The sequence below is a fragment of the Anarhichas minor genome, unplaced genomic scaffold (genome assembly GCF_050575085.1).
Source record: "Anarhichas minor isolate MPS153535 unplaced genomic scaffold, ASM5057508v1 ptg000058l, whole genome shotgun sequence".
Taxonomy (NCBI): domain Eukaryota; kingdom Metazoa; phylum Chordata; class Actinopteri; order Perciformes; family Anarhichadidae; genus Anarhichas; species Anarhichas minor.
In genome coordinates, this window is record NW_027466504.1 from 13,055,826 (window position 1) to 13,078,751 (window position 22,926).

Sequence of the window (22,926 nt, forward strand, 5' to 3'; positions counted from 1 at the left end):
AAATACGGACCGCATTAGTGAAGTGAGATAACATTTTCTTCACCTGCCTCCTGACACAAATAAATGTCAAATAAAGATGTGTCCGTTAATAACGTTTTTCACCTCATCAACAAAAGACTGCAAAATGCAGCTCCAGTCTTTCGGGGTTTTGATTCTGTCAAATGTACACTTGAAGGCGCTGTTGTTACAAAATTGCAAATGAGTGGAATCTGCAGAGTGAACCGTTTTGAGTCAGCTGCACTGAAATAGTGCATTTTTAAGACTTCAAGCAAAGAAAATATTCTACTTCTGCAACATTCACGACTATACTCTTTGTTGTACGAGCTATAGAGCTACAAAATCGTTTACAGTACTAATGAGAATATTGGAAATACAGTTTTTAAAAACAAATTGTTCAAATTTTTATTTCAATACAATCTAATTTTTCATCTTCCTTAAAATCACCATTGCGTAAGACACAGACAGGTTGCTATAATACTGTATATTCAACAAGAAAAGTTGAAGAAAATTGTGTTAAACAGCTAAAAAATATTTTTTTCCTTTGAACACTTTTAGCATAAATTAGAATATAAAAAAAATATGAAATAGATTATGAAATATTACTGAAGAGAAGCTATAACATGTCACAGTTGTAAGTTCAGGTGCACTTTTAACAAATGGATTATGGGTCAAATATGGGGCAAAAATCCAGCAGGAATATTTCATGAAACTTCCTGCATAACAGAGAAGGGCCTTTTTATTATTAAATATAACATATAATAAATCATGCTCTGAAGAGAAATTATCTCCTTAAACTGTATTTGCATTACATTACCAACACACAACCTTTCAACTTTAAAGTGCTGCTGTTATTAGTAACCATATTTTTATTACATTGTTATACAGTAAAGTTCACAATAGTATAAGGATTGAGGCCAATGGTCTGGATGTTTTTACGTGAACCTCAAATTCAATAAAATATCAAATAAAATTGTGCTCAATATGAAGAAGTTATAAATCAAAGTTGCTCAAAGCTTTCCTTGAACATGCATGGAACTGAATACTTGGCCAGCGTTATAAAGTCCCACTTCTCAGACAAATTTATAGACATCTGGTGTTGCTAAATTCTTCATAAAAGTCTAGTCTGCGCTGCCTGTGGTAAAGGAAAGCACTTAAGGCCTGAAAAAGGCCCATCGTTAGCTTTCTTTTCTATTAATTGCCTTGTAATCCTGTTCTAACACCTAAAACATCCTCCGTCATTATGTTGTTATTGAAGGATCATGCCTGAGCCGCCATTAAGGCCCTATGTCGGCATCGTATAACACACAGACAGACACACACACACACAGCCCTGAGTCATTAGACTGTTATTCCAGGATTTGAGGCTCAAGTCCGTCTCAGAATAACAGGCCATAGGCTTAAATGAGAGAGGAAGAGACTGAAAGCATGAACTTTTCATTTTAAGGGATGTTTTAAGGCAATACGACTTGTATTACCTTGATACATGAAGTGTAATATATCATAGTAAAAACTATAAACAGAATTCTGAGTTTAAATATGAAAGGAAATAATAAATCCATTGATAAAACATACGTCGCAGGCTATACAAACACATTCAAACAAAGGGGCGTTAACACATTGGAGCTCTGTGAAGGAGTTTAAAAGTTGGCACTTACGCTTCACACTCAATACATGCAAGCAAACACTTTCAACACTCCCACTCACGAAAACAACAAAAAATCTGCACCATATTCAAATTATAGTTCCTGTTTCATACGTCATGTGTCCGTATATTTCGTTACACTTTTGTCTATGCCACATTGACAAAATAAAAAATGAAAAATAAAACTGTTTGCAAGTTTCAGTTTCAGGAAAGCAGTGCAATACATCGTGACAGTTTGAATTAATAGTAAACCTTCAATGGTTCGCCATTGAAATTGGAACAGGGTTTATTCTTCATTTGCTTTTTTTGTATTATTCTTTATGTTGTCTTAAGCTATCTACAATCTATATAGACAGGAAGAAGTTATTGCATGCAAGCGTATATTTGATTGTGTATTCAAACAACATGCCGACTCAGTGTGAATTATATAGCTCAGTCCAACAACCACGGTTGTCTTAAAATGAAGTCCATGCAGCGTTTTTACGTGCCAGTTAAAAATTGGAAAGAAATTAAATAATTAAAGACCCATAAAGTTGTTTATGAAATTCCTATTATCCCTGTTCATCATCTCAACGCCTTTCACACGTTTGCAAAAATAATTTGTTTTTGAAAACTACTTCAGCCGCGGCTTTCAGATACGAGAGAGAAAGAGAGACACTAACCTGGCTCTGAGTCCGTCAGTGCCGTAGGGTTGCAGCAGGTACTGATGGACGGTATAGTTCCGTAACGTCCCGGCCAACTTGATTTTCTTTCGCGACCGATGCAGGTTGATGATGTAGATTGTTATGGACCCTCGCACATAGTTATGACTGGTGTTGTAAAGAAAATGATGAAAATCACATTAATCTTCCTTTACGTTAAGAAAAGACAATCCGAAAGGAAAAAGGCTCTTCTTCACATCTGCTAATGGGGATTCATTATAAATTACATTTCCATGTTGGATAGAATTCTCTATAATTAAAGATGACTACAAAGAAAAGAAAGCCTTTGATATTTTTTTATCACATATAGTAAGAGGATCAAACCGAAACTCCTTGATCTAATCTGGATCAAAAGGCTTGCAGAAAAATAATAAAGTAAGATAAAGCATGCTCGAGAATGGAATTCCATTTAGCAGCGAGTTATTATCTATATTTAGTATGAACCATAATAAACCACATTTCATTTTCAAAGCCTTTATCATCCCCGTAAAAGGCTATCTGCTGCAAAAATCTGCTTCTCTTGTACAGTGTCCAAGATTAAAACCTGTCGCTGTGTAGCCCGGGGGTCAGATGAATGCGACGAGCAACACTTCTTGAGTTACACAGACAACAGTGATTGAGTCCCTCTCCTGAGAGCAAAGCACTGGGGACACAACTTGATAGCGATACTTAGCCAGAGGTAAATAACTAAGCGGGACAGATAAGACAAACATGATAAAATCTAATAAGGGCCCAGATATGAGGACAAAGACAACACAGATGTAGTGAATACCACATGTCGGCCTTAGTGTTCAGGGTCAGGGCTGGTAGACATCTCTCCCAGTTACCACCTCCAAAATCTCATATCTGTAAAGCAATCTCGGTTTTTGGTTCGATGTTTATCTTAATTCTTTTGGGTTCTGGCTGAGCCATTTTTTTTTATCAACCCTGCAGGACTGCCAATATATTTACAGAGAGAAATAAAGTAGGGTACTGTTGATGGGAACGCCGTATGTCAGGCTCTGTGTTAAACTCTTGCAGCCTTGTTTCTGAGAAACCTGGATAGATCAGATGGTTAGATGGAGGGAGAGATAATGACCTCTCAGGCCTTTTAAATGATGAGGTTCTTAGAGATCCAAACTGGGAACATAAACATGTGTTGATGCTGTTTGATGTTTAGAGCGTTGCTGGAAAGTGAAAAAAAAAATTACCACGCAAACCACTAAAAGGGGTAAAAGGGCAGTGAAAGTCAAATATCAAATCTGTAAAGACTTTCCAAACCACTGACTGGCTGAGCACATTTACAGTCTTTGCTGTCTTACCCAGTACAGTCAAACCACTAAGACTACAATGGTTCGTCCACTTAAGGGCTGACTGTGTAAAACCACAAAGTGGCAGAGATAATGGCAACTGAAACTTTGGATTTAAGATGGACCGCTTTAGTGCTTTGCTGTCTGATCTTATATGAGTCCATGGCTGATTGGTGTGTTGAGTGGAGCTGAGCTGCACTGCATGGCATGGGCATCTCTTTCCTCCCAAGCGACTTGTTGAAAAGTATTTAAAATATTTGCATGCATGTCATCAGGCCTCATGTGTGTGTTGGTTATGCAACTCCTGCCCAGTTATCAACCATCTATCTGTGCAGCACTCCACTGTTTTTCTAAGAGATGCTCCACCTGTAAACGAGCCCTGTCTAGAATAAGGCCGTAAATCTAGCCTGGTGCTGACAGCCACTGGGTTAAATGATAACCTTGAACAGGTCATGGTGGCACTCTTTATCTCCTCTCGGCACAGACCGCCTTATTGTCCCTCCCCCTCACATACCCCCCTCCAGCCAATCCGAGATGGGATAAAGGCCTCGTACACCTTTCAGCGTCTCTTTGACGGAAGGGAGACAGAACCCACACACCTGATAAGTGATACCCGTTAAGTTTTATAGGCTCTGAGCTGTGAAAGAGCGGGTGTCTGTGGTCTGCTTATTTATGGGAAGCCAAATGGGCCGACTGGGGATTTTGTTCGTCCCCACCAGACACTGAGCCTTAAGGTGTTTGCAGGACGCATGGGAGTAGAACAAGTTAAATCCGCAGCAGTCTGTTTTCCATCTAAATCTTCAAGGAGATTCAAGTATTGCTACACATCACTGAAAGACTGAGGGGATGGGTGCTTTGTCATCCGTCAGCTTCAAATGAAAAAAAAAAAGAGATGAAAATCATAGTGTATCATTATAATGTACACTATTGCCGTGTTTAAGTGCAGGTTACAAACTAATCCAAGGTGGGTCAGCTGCAGCACGTACTTGTAGTAGCTAGTACAGTGGGCGTAGATACGTAGCTTGTCTCGTATGACTCGTCCTGGCTGCGGCTTCCTCTGCAGTCCAGCCACCCGCACAGCCAAAACCCTTGGACCAACCAGACGCTTGAAGACCAGAGAGACCCAGTAATCCTGTAAAGGCAACACACACACACACACACACACACACACACACACACACACACAGACATTTGGTTACATTACTTTTATGACAGTATTGGTTCATTTTATCATCATAATGCTCAGGACAGGATTCACCCGGTTGTTGTTTTAAGATACAAAGCAAAAACAGGTCTGGAAAGGAAGTTTTAAAGATCTGATTTGACTGAAGGCAGGGAAACAGTTTAAAGGTATTGCCAACTCTACTTTAGTGAAATACAAGGGTCAATCTAACATAATATTTTCTATTTAAGGAGACCATTCATCACAGCAATGGTGGATCGGATTCCCATGAAAGGAAATATTGCTCAAATCTCCATTTTGTTTTTTCAGCCATGAAATGTCCTGGTGATTGTAGATTAAGTTTTGCAAACTGTGAAAATTAAGAATGTGTCAACAAAGCAGTTGGTCTGTGACGGGGTGAAAAAAAAGAGATATATTCCACACAAAATGTCAAGTCCAAATATGTCAGCACTTTGACACTTAAAACATTTAGTTGGAGCCGATAGCCCCATGTAACATGTCACATTGTATCGAACAACCGCTGACCGGTTTACAATTGACAGGTCTTAAATATGACATTTGTACAAAATATTATGCTCCATCATGAATTGCTGTTTTATGTTGAGTGGTCCACCATACTGTGTCTCACTCTACAGACTCAACACCTCTCCAAGAGACCCAGAACAACATGTGTTCCTCAGGAAGTTCCCATGCAATCCTGCATATGGCAACATTTAAGGGCTTCTTTTTTCCATGCAGGCTTTAACTTAATTTGCTGCCAAGGCATCGAAGAAGCAGAGCACAGTATGGAACTGTATAGTGCTGGCCACAGGCAGAGGGATGGATGGGTGAATGTATGGCCAGAACTGTGATCTATGATTATTACATAGTGTATAAAACAACGCAAAACAAAAAAAAAAAGTCTGGAGTTTTATTCGTGCAAGATGGCCGGACTGATGCGATACTCATGCTTTGTGTTTAAATGTCAAGACTCAAGTAAAATAAACTAGCAATGAATTGATATATTTTAAACTTCGGGTGTGTGTTAAGGTAAGGTCAAAATTAACATTCACCTCCCGTTCACTTCCATTCTATGTGAGCAAAGGAGCGAAAAAACATTTGCTTCCAGTGGCGAAGCAAATTCCCATCTATACATTTGCATTGATTTAAACTTTGGTGAACTTTCATCTCAAATATTGCCTTGGCTGGTGTTACCGTGCCTTTAAAACCCCCTACCTGAACAGGAATTGGTGAGACATAAAATCAATTTTTGTTGAGGGGGGGGGGGAATATCAGCAGAGGTCCTAAATCCTCAGCAGTCTGACGGTCTGTTATTCTGTCTTTTTGGCCCCCAACTCTCCAGACAGACAGACATCAGCTGGAGGAACAACCATAACTTAAAGATCCAATCCAAACACCACATAGACCAAGACACAAGTAATCTAAAGACTCAAGAAAAGTAAAGACATACACCAGAGACCGCACCTCAGGTGCACATTTAAGGGAATAAGGATGCTAACAAAGTTGAAAAGTAAAATTAAAAGTAAAGTAAAAATCAGCCTTTAATGTTTAGCTAAGTAGGACAAATGAGAGCCAGACCGGTTGAGACGCTGTTAATCCACAAGAATCCAGAGATCTAAGTATGAGGTCATACTATTACACTGCATTGAGTGGGAAGTTCAACATTTCGGTGTTTTTAATTTAACTAGATCCATGAAGAAGTTAACAAACAGAGAAAAACATATCCAGGAAAAGGTAAAAAATAGGTACAAGTATACGCACGACATGCAGAGTCATCAAGGTTTGCAAGTCTGAGGGTTCAACATGGGGAGGTGAGACAGAGGCAAGATCTCCCTGCTTTGTATCTGAGATGTATGCGAGGGTTGACAACTGTATTAGATATTTTCTCTTCAGAGCATTTGATGGGCAATCTCTTCAGACAGGAGCATTATGCAATATATTTGTTTTCCAAAGAATAAATCTCTGTTCACTTAGTTTTAGGAGTTTACAACCCGGGAGACAACAGCCTCCAGTGGAGTGTGAACAAAACAAAACAGAGAAAAAGAGAGAAGAGGGTGAAGTAAGGAAAAGGGAAAGGATAAATGTGGAAAAAGGTGAAGCGGTTGAGTCATTCAGTGGGCGGGGGTTTTAACTGGATTGTATCAATGGGGGAGTCCTCCTATAGGGGAAGGGGCCAGGTCATAAATTTCCCAGTTCTCAAATTTCTCTCAGCAGGTAAACTGGTGCAGCATTTAGATATCCCGCCATGTTAAAAGCATTGTAATTCTAGCGGGAGACCTTAATTCCCAGAGAAATAACGGAGACAAAGAGGGAAGAAAAATGAAGCAATCTCGATTGTTTAATATCTTATAGTTGAAGTGAGGCAGAAGAAAGTGCCTAGCTAGAGTGAACTAATGAGGGACATAATGCAAAAGTATTGTCAGATTTTGGAGAAGTGATTAGTTCATGAGGCAAATAACATTAGTGGTTATGATTGTATTTTAGGATTGCCAATACTCATTCTGGAAGCTATTTCTGACCACAGCAAGGATGAAAGGATCTTGAATAATAACAAATGTTTGATTCCATCATCTTTCTCCTTTATTGTCGAAGACGTTATTTACTGTGCATGCCCTTGATGTAAGCCTCTCACCCCTGCTCTGTCTCAGATACATATGAAACATTTTTTACAAACTTGATAAATCATTTTTATGAACTTGGCACATGGTAGAATTTTATAACTACTTAACACTTACCTGTCCCCCCCCCGCAAAATGAGATCAGTTTGAGACGAAGACTTAAAAATGAAAAATAATTACCATTGGACATCGCACAGTCAGCTTTGAGTACAATAAAGGAACATTACAACTTCAAAAGTTGGCTTTCTTCACATCTATGTTGTTAGAATTCTTTCCCCTTTATCGGCAGATCATGAATAACTAATTGAATATATTTTTATATATTTAGTATACCAGATGACTAATTCAGAGTTGTGGACTTAGCTTGTTGTATCTCTGTCCCTGCATGACAAAACCATGGAGGAACTTGGGACTGGGCCGTTCTTTTTCACACAGAGTTGCAGGCTATTTTACTAACATGCCTGTGTATCAGCATCTCAGGTTGCAGATCTCTCACCGGTCGACTGTCCCGCACAGAGAAGCACACAGTTGTGATGGGGGTTGAGGGGAGCAGTGACACTGTCCTGAGCTACTGACAAAGGGCTAAGGTTACATGGCATTTCGCCCCCGCGTCTAAGCACTCATCGCCACTAAACGGCTTTCATCTCACCTAATAGCTCCCACGGGAAAGAGCGAGACGTGCCATCGAGGCACTGGGTCTGGTACAGAAAACGACCAGAGCGCAACAGAACTGCTCAGGTCAGATCCTTGTTATTATGAGGAAGAAGGGCCAACTGAGGCCGTGACAATGACAACCAATTGCCATTCTAATTGTTGTTGAACTGACATTGAGAGACTCACAGGTAAAGGGTTAAAGTTCTGGTCCACAAGGTGCGTGTATCCGTAGTCAAAGAATGAGTGACGCAAGACAACATCGATCCCCTGCACAGCAGCCATACCCAGCGCGTTCACCCACCTGGAATAATGATATGAACACAAACACACGGAAAATAAATATTTAACAGTAGAGCCTTTGATTGCCAATAATACATAAAGCATTGGGAGCAAATATGTTTTTCTTATCTTGTGCAGCTGGTTCGGTTCATTATTATCCAAGGTATCATTATCTACAGAACACACCACAACTGCTTGATAACAGAACTTACAGAAAGCCAGCAGCGTATGTGTCAGAGAGATTACTGAGGCCTCCTGCCCACGCCGGCCCCAGTCCACCCAGCCACACCTTCTTACCGGGAGTATGTGTGTCCACCACCTGCATGGAGAGTGATAGAAACGCAGGTGTATTAACAAAATCCATGCGGAAATTACAATAGGATCATATATTTTTTTATATTAGTAAAACAGGTAAATTGTCACAGTTCTGGGAAACAGTTTTTTGTGGTACTGAACACTTTCTTTGATACTGACTGAATTTTAGTGTCTCTGCAAACTGATGGTAAGTCAATACAGCTGGTAATAAACCACTTATACATATGCAAATAGACACAAACACAAAGATGCACACAGAATAAGACAAAATCTGATTTTACTCATTTTAGCGGAGTGGTAATCCACAGAATAATATCACTTTCATTCAATTTAATTGAATATTTTACGTTTAAAAGCCTAATTTCAATTGTCACATACATGCAAGTACATACATGAAATGTGATCTCTGCATTTAAACCATTCCAAGCATAAGAAGCAGTGGGCTGCTGTGGAGCGCCAGGGGAGCGAGGATTACTGTCTTGCTCAAGGACACATTGACAGGAGGAGCCGGGGATTGAACTGCCAACCTTGTGGTTAAGACCCGAAGACCCGTTTTAACCCCCTGAGCCACAGCTGCCCCATTTTATTCTTGGAAATTAGTACTTATTTTCCCCTGAGGCACTTTGGTGCTGTTCATCGCTTAAAACTCAGCAAGTCTGCCATAGCAGCTAGTATTGATAAGATTACCTCATGATGGAGACAACCATTTTACCCTGAAGGCTCACTCTTGTGGTAAGCACATGCGGCCTTATCATCACAAAAACTAGCTGCGGGTTGATGCATGACTTAACAAACTCAAATAATATGCAAATGTAATGTTTGAAATTGATTTTTTCTTCCCATCTTCTGAACGACTCGATGTATGACCTCTGAAATACATACTAGACACTAATCAAATTTTGTATCTACATTCCAGCTCTAGAACGGACCTATGGTACGCATTGAGCAGCCGCTTCAGAAATAGTTGATGTGGATTTATACAGTTTCATTTACATACAGTGTCTATAAACTATGTTAAATTGAAGGACTTTAAGGGAAACTTAGGTACCTTGGTGACTTTAGTGAGCTGCTCTGTCAGTGTGTCCAACAGACGAGTTTTTAGGAAGTCCTCCACTTTGTTCACTCTGCCATCCATGTAATAACTGTAATGGAAATGCAAGGGAAATGCTGTGAGAGAAATACTCTCATCCATCCATCCATCCTTCCTTTAACCTGATTAGCCTGTTTGGAGTTTGATCTGGTGTACCTTAAATATAAAATATATTTAAATTTACAGCTAGGATGTGGAATTAAAACTATATATTATATGAAGTTATTGTATTGTTCTCTATATTGGACAGTCATGAATAAAAAAAAAAAGCAAATGTAAGTGAAGTCAAGAGGCTATTGGCTAAGACTATAAGGCTAAACATTACACTACCAGGCAGGTCAGATGCACGTTAACTTCAAAACATCAACAAGATAGTAACTTAACATATGCAACGCAAACATGGAGTCCCTGTAAACATTGCTGCGGTTCATTACAGACTGCAGGTTTAAAATCCAAACCCCTTAGTATGTCTTTCATTGATCTCATAGATGCAATGATAAACAGGGGCCGACATATCCGAATATACCTAAGCATACTGACAATCTATGTGGGATTGTATAAAAAAGGAACAGTTTAAGACATCCATGTGTGCGTGAAAGATAAAGACACACAGAGAGATGATGTTTAGAGAGCACTATGAGAGAAGGGTTCATTGAGTCAGTGCTGAGGAACGTCACGCTGTGGTCAGAAAGCCTCTTTAAAATCCACTGCAAGAGGCAGAGTGAGAAAATCAAGAGAGCAACAACCACATACTCTAGTTCATGTCTCATAAAACTTTCACCATAAAACACACAAAACAAAGCAAAAACATATTTGTTGTGTGAGTCTTAAAATTAAAGTATATTAAAGTGTTTTAAGCGTCATTAGCCAGCTTATCTTTGTCAGGTAAATCCAGATCTTACAGTCTCTAAAAGAGGAAACAATATAAATGACATTGCTTCTCGAACATTTCTCCACATTGTATTTGTTTTAATCTTCTCTCAGTAGTCTGGCTGTGCCGTTTTGCTGAACTTATCTATATTAGTCCACGATGTACCTACCTCACTAAATGTAAACCATTTACAGTTTAGTAGACAGCAACATGATTTCTAACGTCATAGGTATAAATACTAAATGATAAGAATTTAATGTGAACATCCAACCCTATTGGATGATCTTTCGTTGCACATCACCTGGATTTGTATAAAGACATCATCATCATCACAATGGTAGAGAAACATGTGTGCACATTTTATAACCCAGTGATGTCATATAAGGACAACAACATTGACTGTAAAAGTTCCAGATCATTCAATCCACTTGCGTTCATTGGTATTATTTTTACATCACCATGACAAAATAAAATAACAGAAACAGATGTAAAACCTGTTAATTAGAGATTTAGAAAATCTGTGTTTCATTGCCGAGCAGATTTCTCTTCCGATTCTTCAAAAGCAACAAATGTTATTAATCAAATACCAGATCAGTTGTATCAGATCAGATCAGTCCTGCTTAAAGCTGCAGATGTTTTGCTCCAATTTAGATCATCATTAGATCAAAACCAGAGAACACAAAAATATGATAGGCGACCTACAACTGATGCTATCAAGTTGCTTAAAGAATGCGAGTCAACAGCACATTTCTTAATCAAAAGTTCAACAAACGTAATGGAAGACAATACCAAGGAAGAATGGTATATGCTCTGTATTGTGAACAATAAGGCCAAAAGTCTGATGCGTCAACAAAACTGCTGAGAACAGAGCTGAATGTTATTCATGTGGGGTGAAACAGTGCTGCAATCTCAGCTTAACCTCGTTGAAAATGTCATCACCATGTTGGAATAGTCCCAAGCTCCTGGCCTCAAACTGTAAACAACGCATGGATTAAGTCATAGCTTCACACAAATTATTTGGTTATCCTGTCATCTTTCCAGAGAGCTCACAATAATACTTCAGTCCAGATCACATGGGACAGAAATTCCAGCTCATATATGGAAAGAGAATAAAATACAGAACAGGTTTTATAGCTATATCTTCAACTACAGATCAGTATTACTGAGAATTGTGGCAACCGTTTGTAAAAGCATAAGGGGACAAGACAATATTTGCAGTCTTTACTTAAGTTCGATGGTTCATTAGAGCAGAAACCTTAATGTAAAGAAAGTTGTTTTAGTATACTGAGCAGGATTTAAGGAATCACAGCTTGGTATTCATAAAATTGGTCAAAGGCCTAAGCTCCTAAAACAGAACCAAGAACTCTTCCTTTGTTCTTCCAAAATCTGGCTTGATACGTAAGCTGCCCGACTGAACAGAATTCAATGAAATGCAAAAATGTAACAACACTGTGTCCAAATGTTTTCTGACAAAAGCACAGCTCTCACTGTGCTGGCACCACATCAAAGACAGCTCACGAACAAAACTATCTAGCACTTAAAATAGAGATATAGTACAGACTGCAGAAGAAATAGATGTAATCATATGTCAGACATGGGCGGAAAGAAACAGATGTGATGAGTATCAATACCGTAACTCAACCTAAAAGACCTACATTTTAATTGTACTACTATATCAAATCTTAAGTATCTAAAGTACTGAAGAATAATTGTGCCTTTCACATTAATATGTTGCATTAGATGATAACAGAGGACTCGTTATTATTTGGTTGTTGCAGTGTCACATCTTCTCCAAATCAAGTGCCTTGTGTTTTGCCAACACTCCAACACAACAGAGCAAATTGACGCTTTGAAACCTTGAACTCAGCATCTTGGCCATCGCCATCTTGTTTTTTTTTGCAACCAGAAGTGACATGAGAAGGTGGAGCCAAGTACAACCGAACACTGAATAAGACATTTTGTAGGCAGGCAAAAAGGTTACAATTATCTTTAATGAACTAAAAACACACTGAAAGGGTTAAAGTTGTAAAACTAAAAACACGGTCAACTCCCAGACTAGACAACGTTGTGGTAGCAGCCTGTCAATCACAAGGTAGCCACATCATAAAGCATACCCTGCTTCATCGTCTATTTGACTCTAAATGGGACCATCATTTACTAAATGAACATCATTGCTCTATTGAAGAAAACATTAAACTAACGACTGACACCATAAACTCGTGTTTTCAATGTTTACTGAGGTAATAATAGGGTCATTTTCTCATTAACCCCTCAGAAAGAATGCAAGTCTCGGCATTGGCTTAACTTTTCAGACCTTAATCTTAATTATATCATGCTGCATATTTTCGTGTCAAAGTGTTTTTTTCCTGCTGAGCAATTTCTGCATGTGTCTCTCTCCTCAACAAACTCTGATTCTGTAAAGGAAAAGATAATTATAATAATTATACTATACTATCAAGCTGAAGTGGTATATAATGTAATTATTCAAATAAAGCACGAGTATACTCTATAACAGTTTACTTGTAATAACATCAAGTGTCAAGGAATGGCCAGCTGGTGTTGCAAGAGATTTGGGGTGAGCGGAAGGGTCGCATTGGAAGATGATGATGTGTTCCTTGATGTGTACCAGCAGGCTATCCTCAGATTAATCATTACATAACAGCTGAAGGATGTGTATATATATATATATATATATATATATATATATATATATATATATATATAGATTCCCTCAGGAATGCCATCAGTGAATTTACAGTCTTTTCTGACTAGAAAGGAGGAGGAGATCACAAATCATTGACATCTCTTCTTCCTCCCCTCAGCTGTAAATAACCAGCACACCCCGATCTCGGGCATGCAGTACCACTCTCACTCTGAATGGTACACAATGAACGAGAGGCATTCAAGTGTGATGCGTGTAGCTGAGCAAAACTGATGAACATAATATGTTTCTGAAAAAAAGTAAAAAGTCAATGCTTCTGAGCGAGGGCCATTAAAACCTTCATCACTTCATGAGTTTAGCTGGGGGCTTTTGCCACTAATACCCCACCGCTGTAACAATTACTGTACGGCTCACATTAATGGTGTTGCTCAAAGGAGATTTAAACAGTAAATCGTAAATTTGTCTTGTTCATTTTTATGCTTGTATTTTTACAGCTAGAACTGGAAGCCATCACACGTTTCACTGACTGAATTCTCTCACCATGAGGCAGAACCTGTCCCATGTTCACTGAGTTTAGGTTAGAAGGTGCGGGTGTTATAGTTGGGTGTTTGATATTACATTTTTTTTGTCTAATGGTATCTAATAATGCAGATAGTTCTGGTTTTATTTGGCCATGTTTGCGATGTTCATATCAGATTTTTTTGCCAACACTCCAATATAACACGGCAAATCTAATTTTGTTTGTGGCGCTCAAAGCCCTAAAACAAGACTCGGAGTCTACAGTCATGCTAACGGCTCTTTGAGGCTGTACTGTTATGACAGCAGTCATGGCTGGCGCCAGGATTTCTTCTCTCCTGGTGCTAAGTGGGAGCTTGACCAATATGTATTGTGGCTAAGAAAATTGTTGATTATCATTAGTTCAGAGCTACTTTATAAGGAAGTTCTCATTTAATTTCTTTTTATTTCACATTCAATATAATTTATGGAGTTTTTAATTGAACTTGGCCAAATTATACACACCAAAATAGCTGTAAGCCTAATAACAGCGACCACAAGGCCATGACAAAAATGTCTTTCACATGCAAAGGTGAAAGACTTTAGTGCCCAAAATAAAAAATGTAATTAATAATATCCAAGGTGCAGTCACAACAAGAAGTGCAATGCATTTAGCCTTTGCCTGCTAACTGTGTACACATACTCATAAAACGAACTGGCTATCTTCACAATCTTAGTGATTATGTTTCTGATGCAAACAAAAATACCTTGTAGGCTGACAGAATGACTGGTTATTATCTTTTTCACATTTCTTTATTTAAAAAATAAAGAGTCACAGAAAGAGAATGACTACACTGATCATGTCGGATAAGCAGTAACTGAGACAAAAACATCACATAATACAAACCACCTATCAATGTTTCATGACCTGGAGGTACACACACCTTTCACTACATAACCAACATGTTTCATCACCACAAGCTCCATCAGAACACGTCTGACCATTAGCCACAGACTGACTCAATCTCTAACAAATCCATACGACTCTCTTTATAACTTGACTCCGTTTGCATCCTACTACGCTTGATTCAAAACAACTTGAGCCAGCCGCAGTGGAGTAAAACCTGCGTCCTAGACGTGTTAATGAGTGGTCTCCACTTTTATGCGTTTGGCTTCTTTTGTAGAGGTCAGAGTTGCTGTCACGCAGGCTGGTTAGACTGGAATCTGGATCTCGAGTGTAAAGCGGGCTAATTGACTGAGGGAATGAGCCAGAGCATATGGTTTGATTTTAACAGTGTGGGTGGTGTTTTTCTAAGCTTTACTGACAGCCCTGCCTCCTTCCGTTTCTTCTAATTCCTCCTGATTAGACCCGACCTTCACCTTAATGACCACTCACTCAGACACACAGGGTTTGTCTGAGCTTACAGTGGTGTGTTATTTTGTGCAAGTTTAACATATGCGTGAAAAGAGATACTGATAAAACATGGGGGAAAAGATCAAACCATTGATATGTCTGTATGCATTCCTACAGGATGTGCAATAGACAAATGGCAGGTGTTAATAATTTAACACACACACTCTCAGGCTCTTGTTCCTGTTGTTCCCTTTACAGGACGACCACAGTTCCCCTCATTAAGCATCAGTCTCTGTCAGTAGAAGTGTTAATAATAGTTCTTACTGGCTACTGCACACACGCAATGTGGTGACAATGGTACAAAAACACAACATGGCCTGTGTCCTTAGATTTATGGTTAGTTAAGTGAGTAGTCTTTTTTAGAGGTCTGCAGATTGATTTTGCGTTTTGTTTACAGACAAAATATTAAAATAGAAAAAAAGGGTAAAATACCTACTGTTGCCACGTAACTGCATCTACAACAGAGCCAGCATTCTTCATGAACCTGAAAGTCAGAAAGACAGAGTTAAGAGTTAGAGTGTGGCGCCTTTTCTTCAAACATTTTATGTTTTACAAACTGGGCCTTATTTTCACACTAATGGCCAATAATGTTACGATAACAGTTTAACCATCCACTTAACTGCCAATACCTGGGTATATGAGGACATGGAACTATTGCAGGAATTTTTAAGGCAGACAGACAGAGTGCAATGCAGGCTTGTTTTGAGAAAAGGTTGAGGAAAAAAACGAGTTTAAAGCCCTACTAGTTTTATAAAACAGTAAACATGACTACAGTGTTTTCTGGAGCTGTTTCTGCAGGCTGTAAAGTTTGCTTTCAGTTAGTTAAAAACACATTCCTGTACACAAACCCAACATATACACAATCCCTCCTGCGGTATGCCTTCCTCTTTCTGAGCTTTTGCATTTCTGTGTGTTTTTTTTCCGAGTCTACCTGACCCAAATCTCTCCATATTTGGGAGTAACAGCTTGTCAGACATGCCCAACTGTGTGTCTCTAAACTTTCACCGCTCTGGCTTGTTTAGTCTGTCCAGCTCTGATATTTGGACTGTTGAGCAGCTCAGTGTCTAATTCATCTTATTTCCTGAGAGCGGCAGAGTAGTTGGGCTGTCAAACACAAGAGCCATCCCCTCGTAACAGTGTCAAACACACAAGAATCACCCCGTCGTTAAATGTGTCACGAGTGACCCGCGGATACTCCAGCTCTCTCCTCTTCATCCTCACACTCCTCCTCCTCCTCTTCTCGCCACTCATCTTCTACATCCTCCCACTCCTCTTCTAATAAATCAGTCTGAACTGTAGAGTACACATACACACATCAGTGCACACAAACACACTCCTTTTATTTCTGAGTAAATTTAAACTGTCAGTACCCGGTGAGATAAACAGCAGTTCCTAATGGTTTCAGTGATGTAAGTAGCTCAAGTACATAGAGGAGGGAGACCCGTATCAAATTATTCTTTCTGCTCGGTCTTCCAACTACCTGTCAAAATGTGTGTGGTTGCAAAGAGGAGCTGGAGACAGATTCAGGCTGAGATATACTGAGACATTAAACTGTTCCTCCTGTGTGTGTGTGTGTGTGTATCTGCACACACTTACAGAGGCGCGCATCATTTCAGCACACATTCGTTTAACTTTATGGTCTCCATTTTGGTTCAAAGGAATGCTGTTCCCCGTTTATTTAACAATGCCCGTTAAAGCCAGAGCTACATATTCCTCCTCCGCTCTGTCACTTCTAATTGTCTTGTTACCTGTGTAGAAATATATACCTTCAATCTCTGACGACAGACCAGTAGAGCATTGATTACAGCTTACTTTCAGCCACCCAGAACAGAAAGTTTATTGTTGACGGTTGCCAACTGTAACCTGTCTACTCAATAATCATGAAATGTATTGCATCATTTCATCTGTATTCATTCACCGATGCCTGAGAGAAATGTCCATTAGTTGTTGCTGTGGACACAATATTAGCAATATTGTCATGTTTTGTGAAACTTTCATTTAGATACATTACACACTGAACATTTGAATAAGGTATTTCAACTTTAAATTAACTTGCTAATGCCCCCTATATATCATGCATTATTGCACACTAACACTTTAATGTATTTGTAAGCAGACATTTTATATTTATTAACCAATACCCGTCAACATTTACAGCATTGCCTCTGAGGACATGTTTACAACTGGATTTTACTATGTTGTAACTAATTATCTGTTTATCACCATCCTCCACGTATGGGTGCCCACAGGAGGAGCTGCTTACGACTACTTCACATTCTGCTTAGAAATGCAAAGTTTGGGAGTTAAAGTTAAGGGTCTCCACTTGTTAACCCAAGATTCTAAATTCAAGTTTTATGTGCTTGGTAGTATTGAGGTATTTTCTCAATCAGGAAAAATAAAACATTGCAACAGACAGAAAAGCTCAGAAAAGCTTAACTTTTTTGGAAGTGATAAATATGTTTGAGAGATGTCGTCATCTATTTGAACTGGGAAAGCCTCTTTTTTTTTCTCTAAAAGGAGTTTTAACAAACTAAGGCAGACTAACATCCAAAAGTAGCCTGCACACCTGATCAGCACCTATGTTAAACATTTGTTAGGCAATTTTATAACTTTGATATAAAAAAAAATAAAAGGTCACCTAATTAATATGATTTTTGTGTCTTCTGTGTTTTATTTTCCATAAAGCGTAGCCTGTGAACGCAATGTTTGCTGGCAGAAGACTTCGCACTTGAAAGCATGAACAAGAAATACCCTCCTTACCATGTGGAAATAATATAGTTTAGTGTCTTTTCAAGTTGTTTAAATATTGACCTGAATGGAATCAATAGCTGCCCAGAAGATAAGCAGTTAATCTGAACGCATGTTAGTTAAAAAAAAAAAAAAAAAAAAAAAAAGGTACACAAATGGTCTTTTTTGCGATAAATTTATGACGTTACGATCTCACGAGGGGACAGGCTGCAGTTGAGAGAGGGCTGTTAAATAAGAGTCTGACCGAAACTGGTGGAGCTTCTGGGTAAAACCAGCAGGTGGGACGTTGCGCCGTCACGTTATCAATCAGATGACACTTTATTTAGGTTGACGTGGTATAACTGGAGCTGGGACGCTGAAACCTGCAGAGTGGAAATCCATAAACACCGAACACTACTACAATGTGTGTGTACGTGTGTGCGTGTTAAACACAGTAAAGTTCTGCAAAAAGTCCCAAACTGCTGCAGCATACTTTCCACTACCTTACCCCATTGATTCCAGCAGGATAGCCTAACACAGACAGGAATCCCGCCCAGTCAGTGTTTTACTTGCTGACTCACCCGTCCAGCAGCAGGATGGCGTTCTTGCGGGGTCGTCCTGCATTGGGGCCGTAGAGGTGAGCCCGGTGGTAGTAGCGCACAGACTGCAGCAGGGTCCGCAGCTTGATGTAGTCCTGTGCCAACTGGGTGCTGTTTACCGCACGACCCACCATGCTGCGGTAGGCGTTAGGCTCTGGAGAGAGGAGATGCAGTACACTGAGCCAGAGAGATGGAGTTTATACAAGCAACAGTGGGGAGGTGGAGAAGAATATTGTTGTTGTAGTAGTCTGACCACACTCTCCTAGAGAGTATCCAACAGCCACTAGAAAAAGGGATAATTGGGCAATTCACAGTAATACAGACAGATGGACTCAGTGTCAGATCAATGGTCCAAGCACAGAGGGTGGCCTTTCAGAATCAGTAAAACATAGACAGCGAGGGAGATAGTTTCCCCACATGGAAGAAAACCCCACTGCTCTTTAAGCACTCTTCTTAGGAGCATTGTGATAATCTGCAACAAGTTGTGTTTGAGCTGCAAAATAAAACTTTAACATGTCTGTTTTCTGTGTGTGTGTGTGTGTGTGTGTATAGCTGTATCTGTGCTATATTCCTGAACACAAACTCACTCTGTGTCTTCACTGTCTGGGTGATTAATCCAAACTAATATTTTGCTGCGGTTCAAGTCCTCATTAAAATGTTCAATGAAAAGATTTCCCATGCTACTTTTAGGCTAAAAAAGTGTTTGTATTCAGAGCTTTATTGCAGATGAAATGAAAATATGAAGTTATGTGCAGCAGAGAAACACAGGGCTTTGTGTGCACTGCAGCTCCCCAGAAACACAGATGGTTAGGATGACATGAGGACTAGCAGTCCCTTTCATCCCTGGCTGAACCCTCACTGTAACCCTTAAACTGCTGGACTCTCACTTAAAGCTCACTATCTGTTTAATGTCTCTAATAAAAGCTGTCACTGCCAGTAAATGTTAAATGAACTTGTGTAACAGCTTTTTCATAGCACAGCTTTAGTGGGGAAGTGGACTAAAAATCCTTTATTAAAAAGTGAAAGTCCTTCATTGAAATTATGTTAATTGTGTAATAAAAGTGACATATAGTCTAGCACGTTATCTAGGCAGCATGTGGTGTGTAGCTGTACTGACCGTTGCCCAGCTCCCAGGAGATGTTGTACTTCTTGCCAGCACCGTACTTGAGGAGGCTCAGCGTAGAGGAGGTGTTCCAGGAGTTGTCTGGGTTTCTGTGCAGCGCGTTGAGCCCCAGGATCAGGTGCAGACCAGCACAGTCGGCAAAATTGTACAGTTTGTCTAAAGACCTGGCTGGGAGAAACCCACAAAGCAGTTGTAACTTTGATTCTTTTTACGCACCTGGAAGTACCATAACCACCTATATTTTCAGCTATGTCTGGTTATTTTTGTTGTGTAAATTAAGCGAATATAAACAAATACGGTAAACTGTGTTTTTCACCTTTGAGTACAAACTAAAAGTTATGTTTTTATTGTGACATCTTAACATAAATAAAAGAACAGTTTAGTCATCACGCAACATGTCTGGTTAAGACCTAATTAACAATACGGGTGGTATTGTGTTATAAAGCATTCTTCAGGTTTTCAATGCTGAGAAAGAGTAAAAGAAAGTGGTAGGTCACCAAATAAAAACAATATATTGGAAAAACATTGGGTTTGTCCATTTAAACAAACAAGTTAGTTCTCATGTGACTCTCAAAAAAAGGGTGGCTTCTCCTAAAATCTTCAACCTCAGTAAATTGTAACGTATACACTTAAAAGAACATAAAATTTCTCAGCAGTATTGTGTATGGAAATTTTGCGTGTCCTGTATTTTGAATAAACTGCGAGCTACCGCTGGGATTTCTTTGGCAATCATTTGTCATGTGCCAGGTATTGAACTTTGTGTTCGTGCACATGACAGCAGAGTCTCGTCTTCCGCAACATTCAGTGAGAATGCAGAAAGACAGTTTTCCCATCATGGACTCCTGCTGTTCCTCTGCAGCTGACTACTCACTCAAGTTTATGTCTGCTGTCTCCATCAAAACATATTGTTCTCACAGCTCAGTAAAGGGCCCTACCACAGATGCTGGCATATGGTGAGAGTGCCAAAAGTGTATGTTTATATTTTAATTTGCGGCTGCAGGCTGCTCCTGGATACCTCTTGTATTGAAATAGAATCAGTTTGGTCATTCCATTAACGTAACTATTACCCCAACATCTAATCCTTACTTCCTAGGAAACAGATGAAGACTTTGTGCTCGTCTGGTCCTGGCATTTGGCAACATGTGTCCTCAACAGTGGGTTTGGCACCAGCTGAGCTTGCCAACTGATTAGTCCGTCCAACGTGGAATGGAGACTAAAAGCAGCGCAGACCAGGGTGCATGTGAGGTTATTCTTCTGGATACATGTCGAGCTGTTACGGTCATGTAAAAGGTGCGAGGTATTGCTGTATAATATTTAATAAATGGACGTGAGGGATACAAACGTCTGGCTTTAAGTCAGAGTCAGAATAAATTGGAACACTGAACAATGCTTATTAAGTCACGCTTCAAGGCAAATGTGGGTTTTTTTATTCAGAATTTACTGCAGGTCTTTATATCCAGTAGACCAGTGGTCATGTATAATCCACGGTGCAAATAAAGAGAACAGAGAATGCTCGTTGCACCTGGTATTCATTCGCTTTCCAGTAACGGAAGGACAAAGCCTGAAAACAAAGAAAAATGCGAGCGGTAACAATGGTTCTATTACACACAGCGCTCATCGGGAGTGCATGTCTAGTAAGTAAACTGTTCTCCATCTCATTAATAACCACCAATAACGTTATTATCATAACTGCTATTATCATAACTCCTTCCCTCTGTGGTGAAATTAGAGTGGTGTCTGTTTGCAGGAGCAGAGTCGAGGGCAGCAGGACAGAGAAAGTAACGCCAGATGTGGCTGTCAGGATGAGTGATTCCAGGTCTTTCCTCACCTGAGATCTGAGCAGAAGGCAACCAGCCTCGCTCCAACTCACAGCTAGCAGCCCTGCACACACATCACAAAGGCATCATGAAATGCCCCAAGCTGCTACAAATTTTGTTTCTCTGCCGGCAGGTCTAAAGAGCAGCATGTACCAATAAATTAATGTCTTTGTGTTTATGTGTCAGTTTGGTTCCTGGAGAATTTTTCGATTGATTCTTCTTAACCAGCAGCAGACGAACTCATAGCGAACTTTCTTCTGCCTCTGCCACTTAAAGATATGTTGAATGATGAGGTCAAAGGTAGCGCTTGGAAGCTGAAAGTGGTTTAGTTCATTTTAGTTATATGGTAATATCAACTGGTTATGAATCACTATATGTAGTAGATGGAGCTGAAATGATTAGTCGATTTGTCGATTAACAGATCGACAGAAAGTTAATCAGCAAACATTTTGATAATTATTAATTTGCTGCTTCTCTTTGTCATATCATAATTGAAATGAATATTTTTGAGATTTTGGGACATTTGGTTGTACAAAACAAGACATTTGAGGTTACTTTGGGCTTCCCCTTGTATTCAGAGGAGCTGGAACATACACTAGCTAAGCTACAGCTAGCCATGAGTTTGTCTATTGGGTAAACAGGACAAACAATAGAAACATTCCCTGAGAACAGTTTATCCTTTTCATGGTGGTTAATCCTCAGTTAGTCAGTTTCTGTTTCGGTGGCACACAATAACAACAGCTACTAGCCCGAGGAGGAAGTGTAGTATTACTGGCCAGTGTAGCCGTGCTCTCGTTTATCGCCTGACAAGAGCAGGGCATCTTCTTCCAAAGAGAAAGGGATGCTGGGTAGATTCACCCTCCTGGTGTCAGGAAATCTGCAGAGCACTAAGGCCAAACATCAAAGAGCTCCTATGCAGACACTAGAAAGCCCCGAAGCTACAAATATGTGATCGCAGTCAGGCGAAAAAGTAATGACATTACCAAAACACAGTGAATCTGTGTGTACGCACATGCTCACATACCGTGTGTGTGTCTGTGTGTGTGTGTGTGTGTGTGTGTGAGCTGTTACTATCACATCTGTGGCTCGGTGGCAAATGGGGAATTTAGAGTTCAATACTGTAACAGCACTTACTGTTATTGGAAAATAATTCTTCCAAATGGGAACAATACAAATGATCTACTGCTTCACAAACACAGACATTGACAATCAATCAAACCGCCAAGCCATTGCTTTTACTTCTGTTAAAAGTATCATGTCAGTAACAAATGGTGCTCATCCCGCTGACATTGAATAATCTCTCTGAGTCAACATCATTATTCGGTTTGCTGTTTTTTTTAGGAATGACAGCTTCTCGTGTTGTAATATTTTACAAAATGAGTCTCACAATTCTCAATTACACACAACACAATGAAAGCCTGTCTAAGAGGTTAGACTTTATTGTACT

At 39.6% G+C, this 22,926-nt stretch overlaps 1 protein-coding gene across 1 annotated transcript in view; it reads right to left on the bottom strand.

Annotated features, from left to right (window-relative positions):
* Positions 1 to 22,926, bottom strand: part of hpse2 (heparanase 2) — a 46,805-nt gene that overhangs the window by 174 nt on the left and 23,705 nt on the right. Inside the window, exons 4-11 of the mRNA XM_076077121.1 lie at positions 19,657 to 19,830; positions 18,522 to 18,693; positions 15,650 to 15,697; positions 9,730 to 9,823; positions 8,579 to 8,685; positions 8,274 to 8,388; positions 4,619 to 4,764; positions 2,305 to 2,451 (exon numbers count right to left, since the gene is read on the bottom strand). Coding sequence (XP_075933236.1) covers positions 2,305 to 2,451; positions 4,619 to 4,764; positions 8,274 to 8,388; positions 8,579 to 8,685; positions 9,730 to 9,823; positions 15,650 to 15,697; positions 18,522 to 18,693; positions 19,657 to 19,830 — 1,003 coding nt within the window. The remainder of the gene's footprint in view (positions 1 to 2,304; positions 2,452 to 4,618; positions 4,765 to 8,273; positions 8,389 to 8,578; positions 8,686 to 9,729; positions 9,824 to 15,649; positions 15,698 to 18,521; positions 18,694 to 19,656; positions 19,831 to 22,926) is intronic.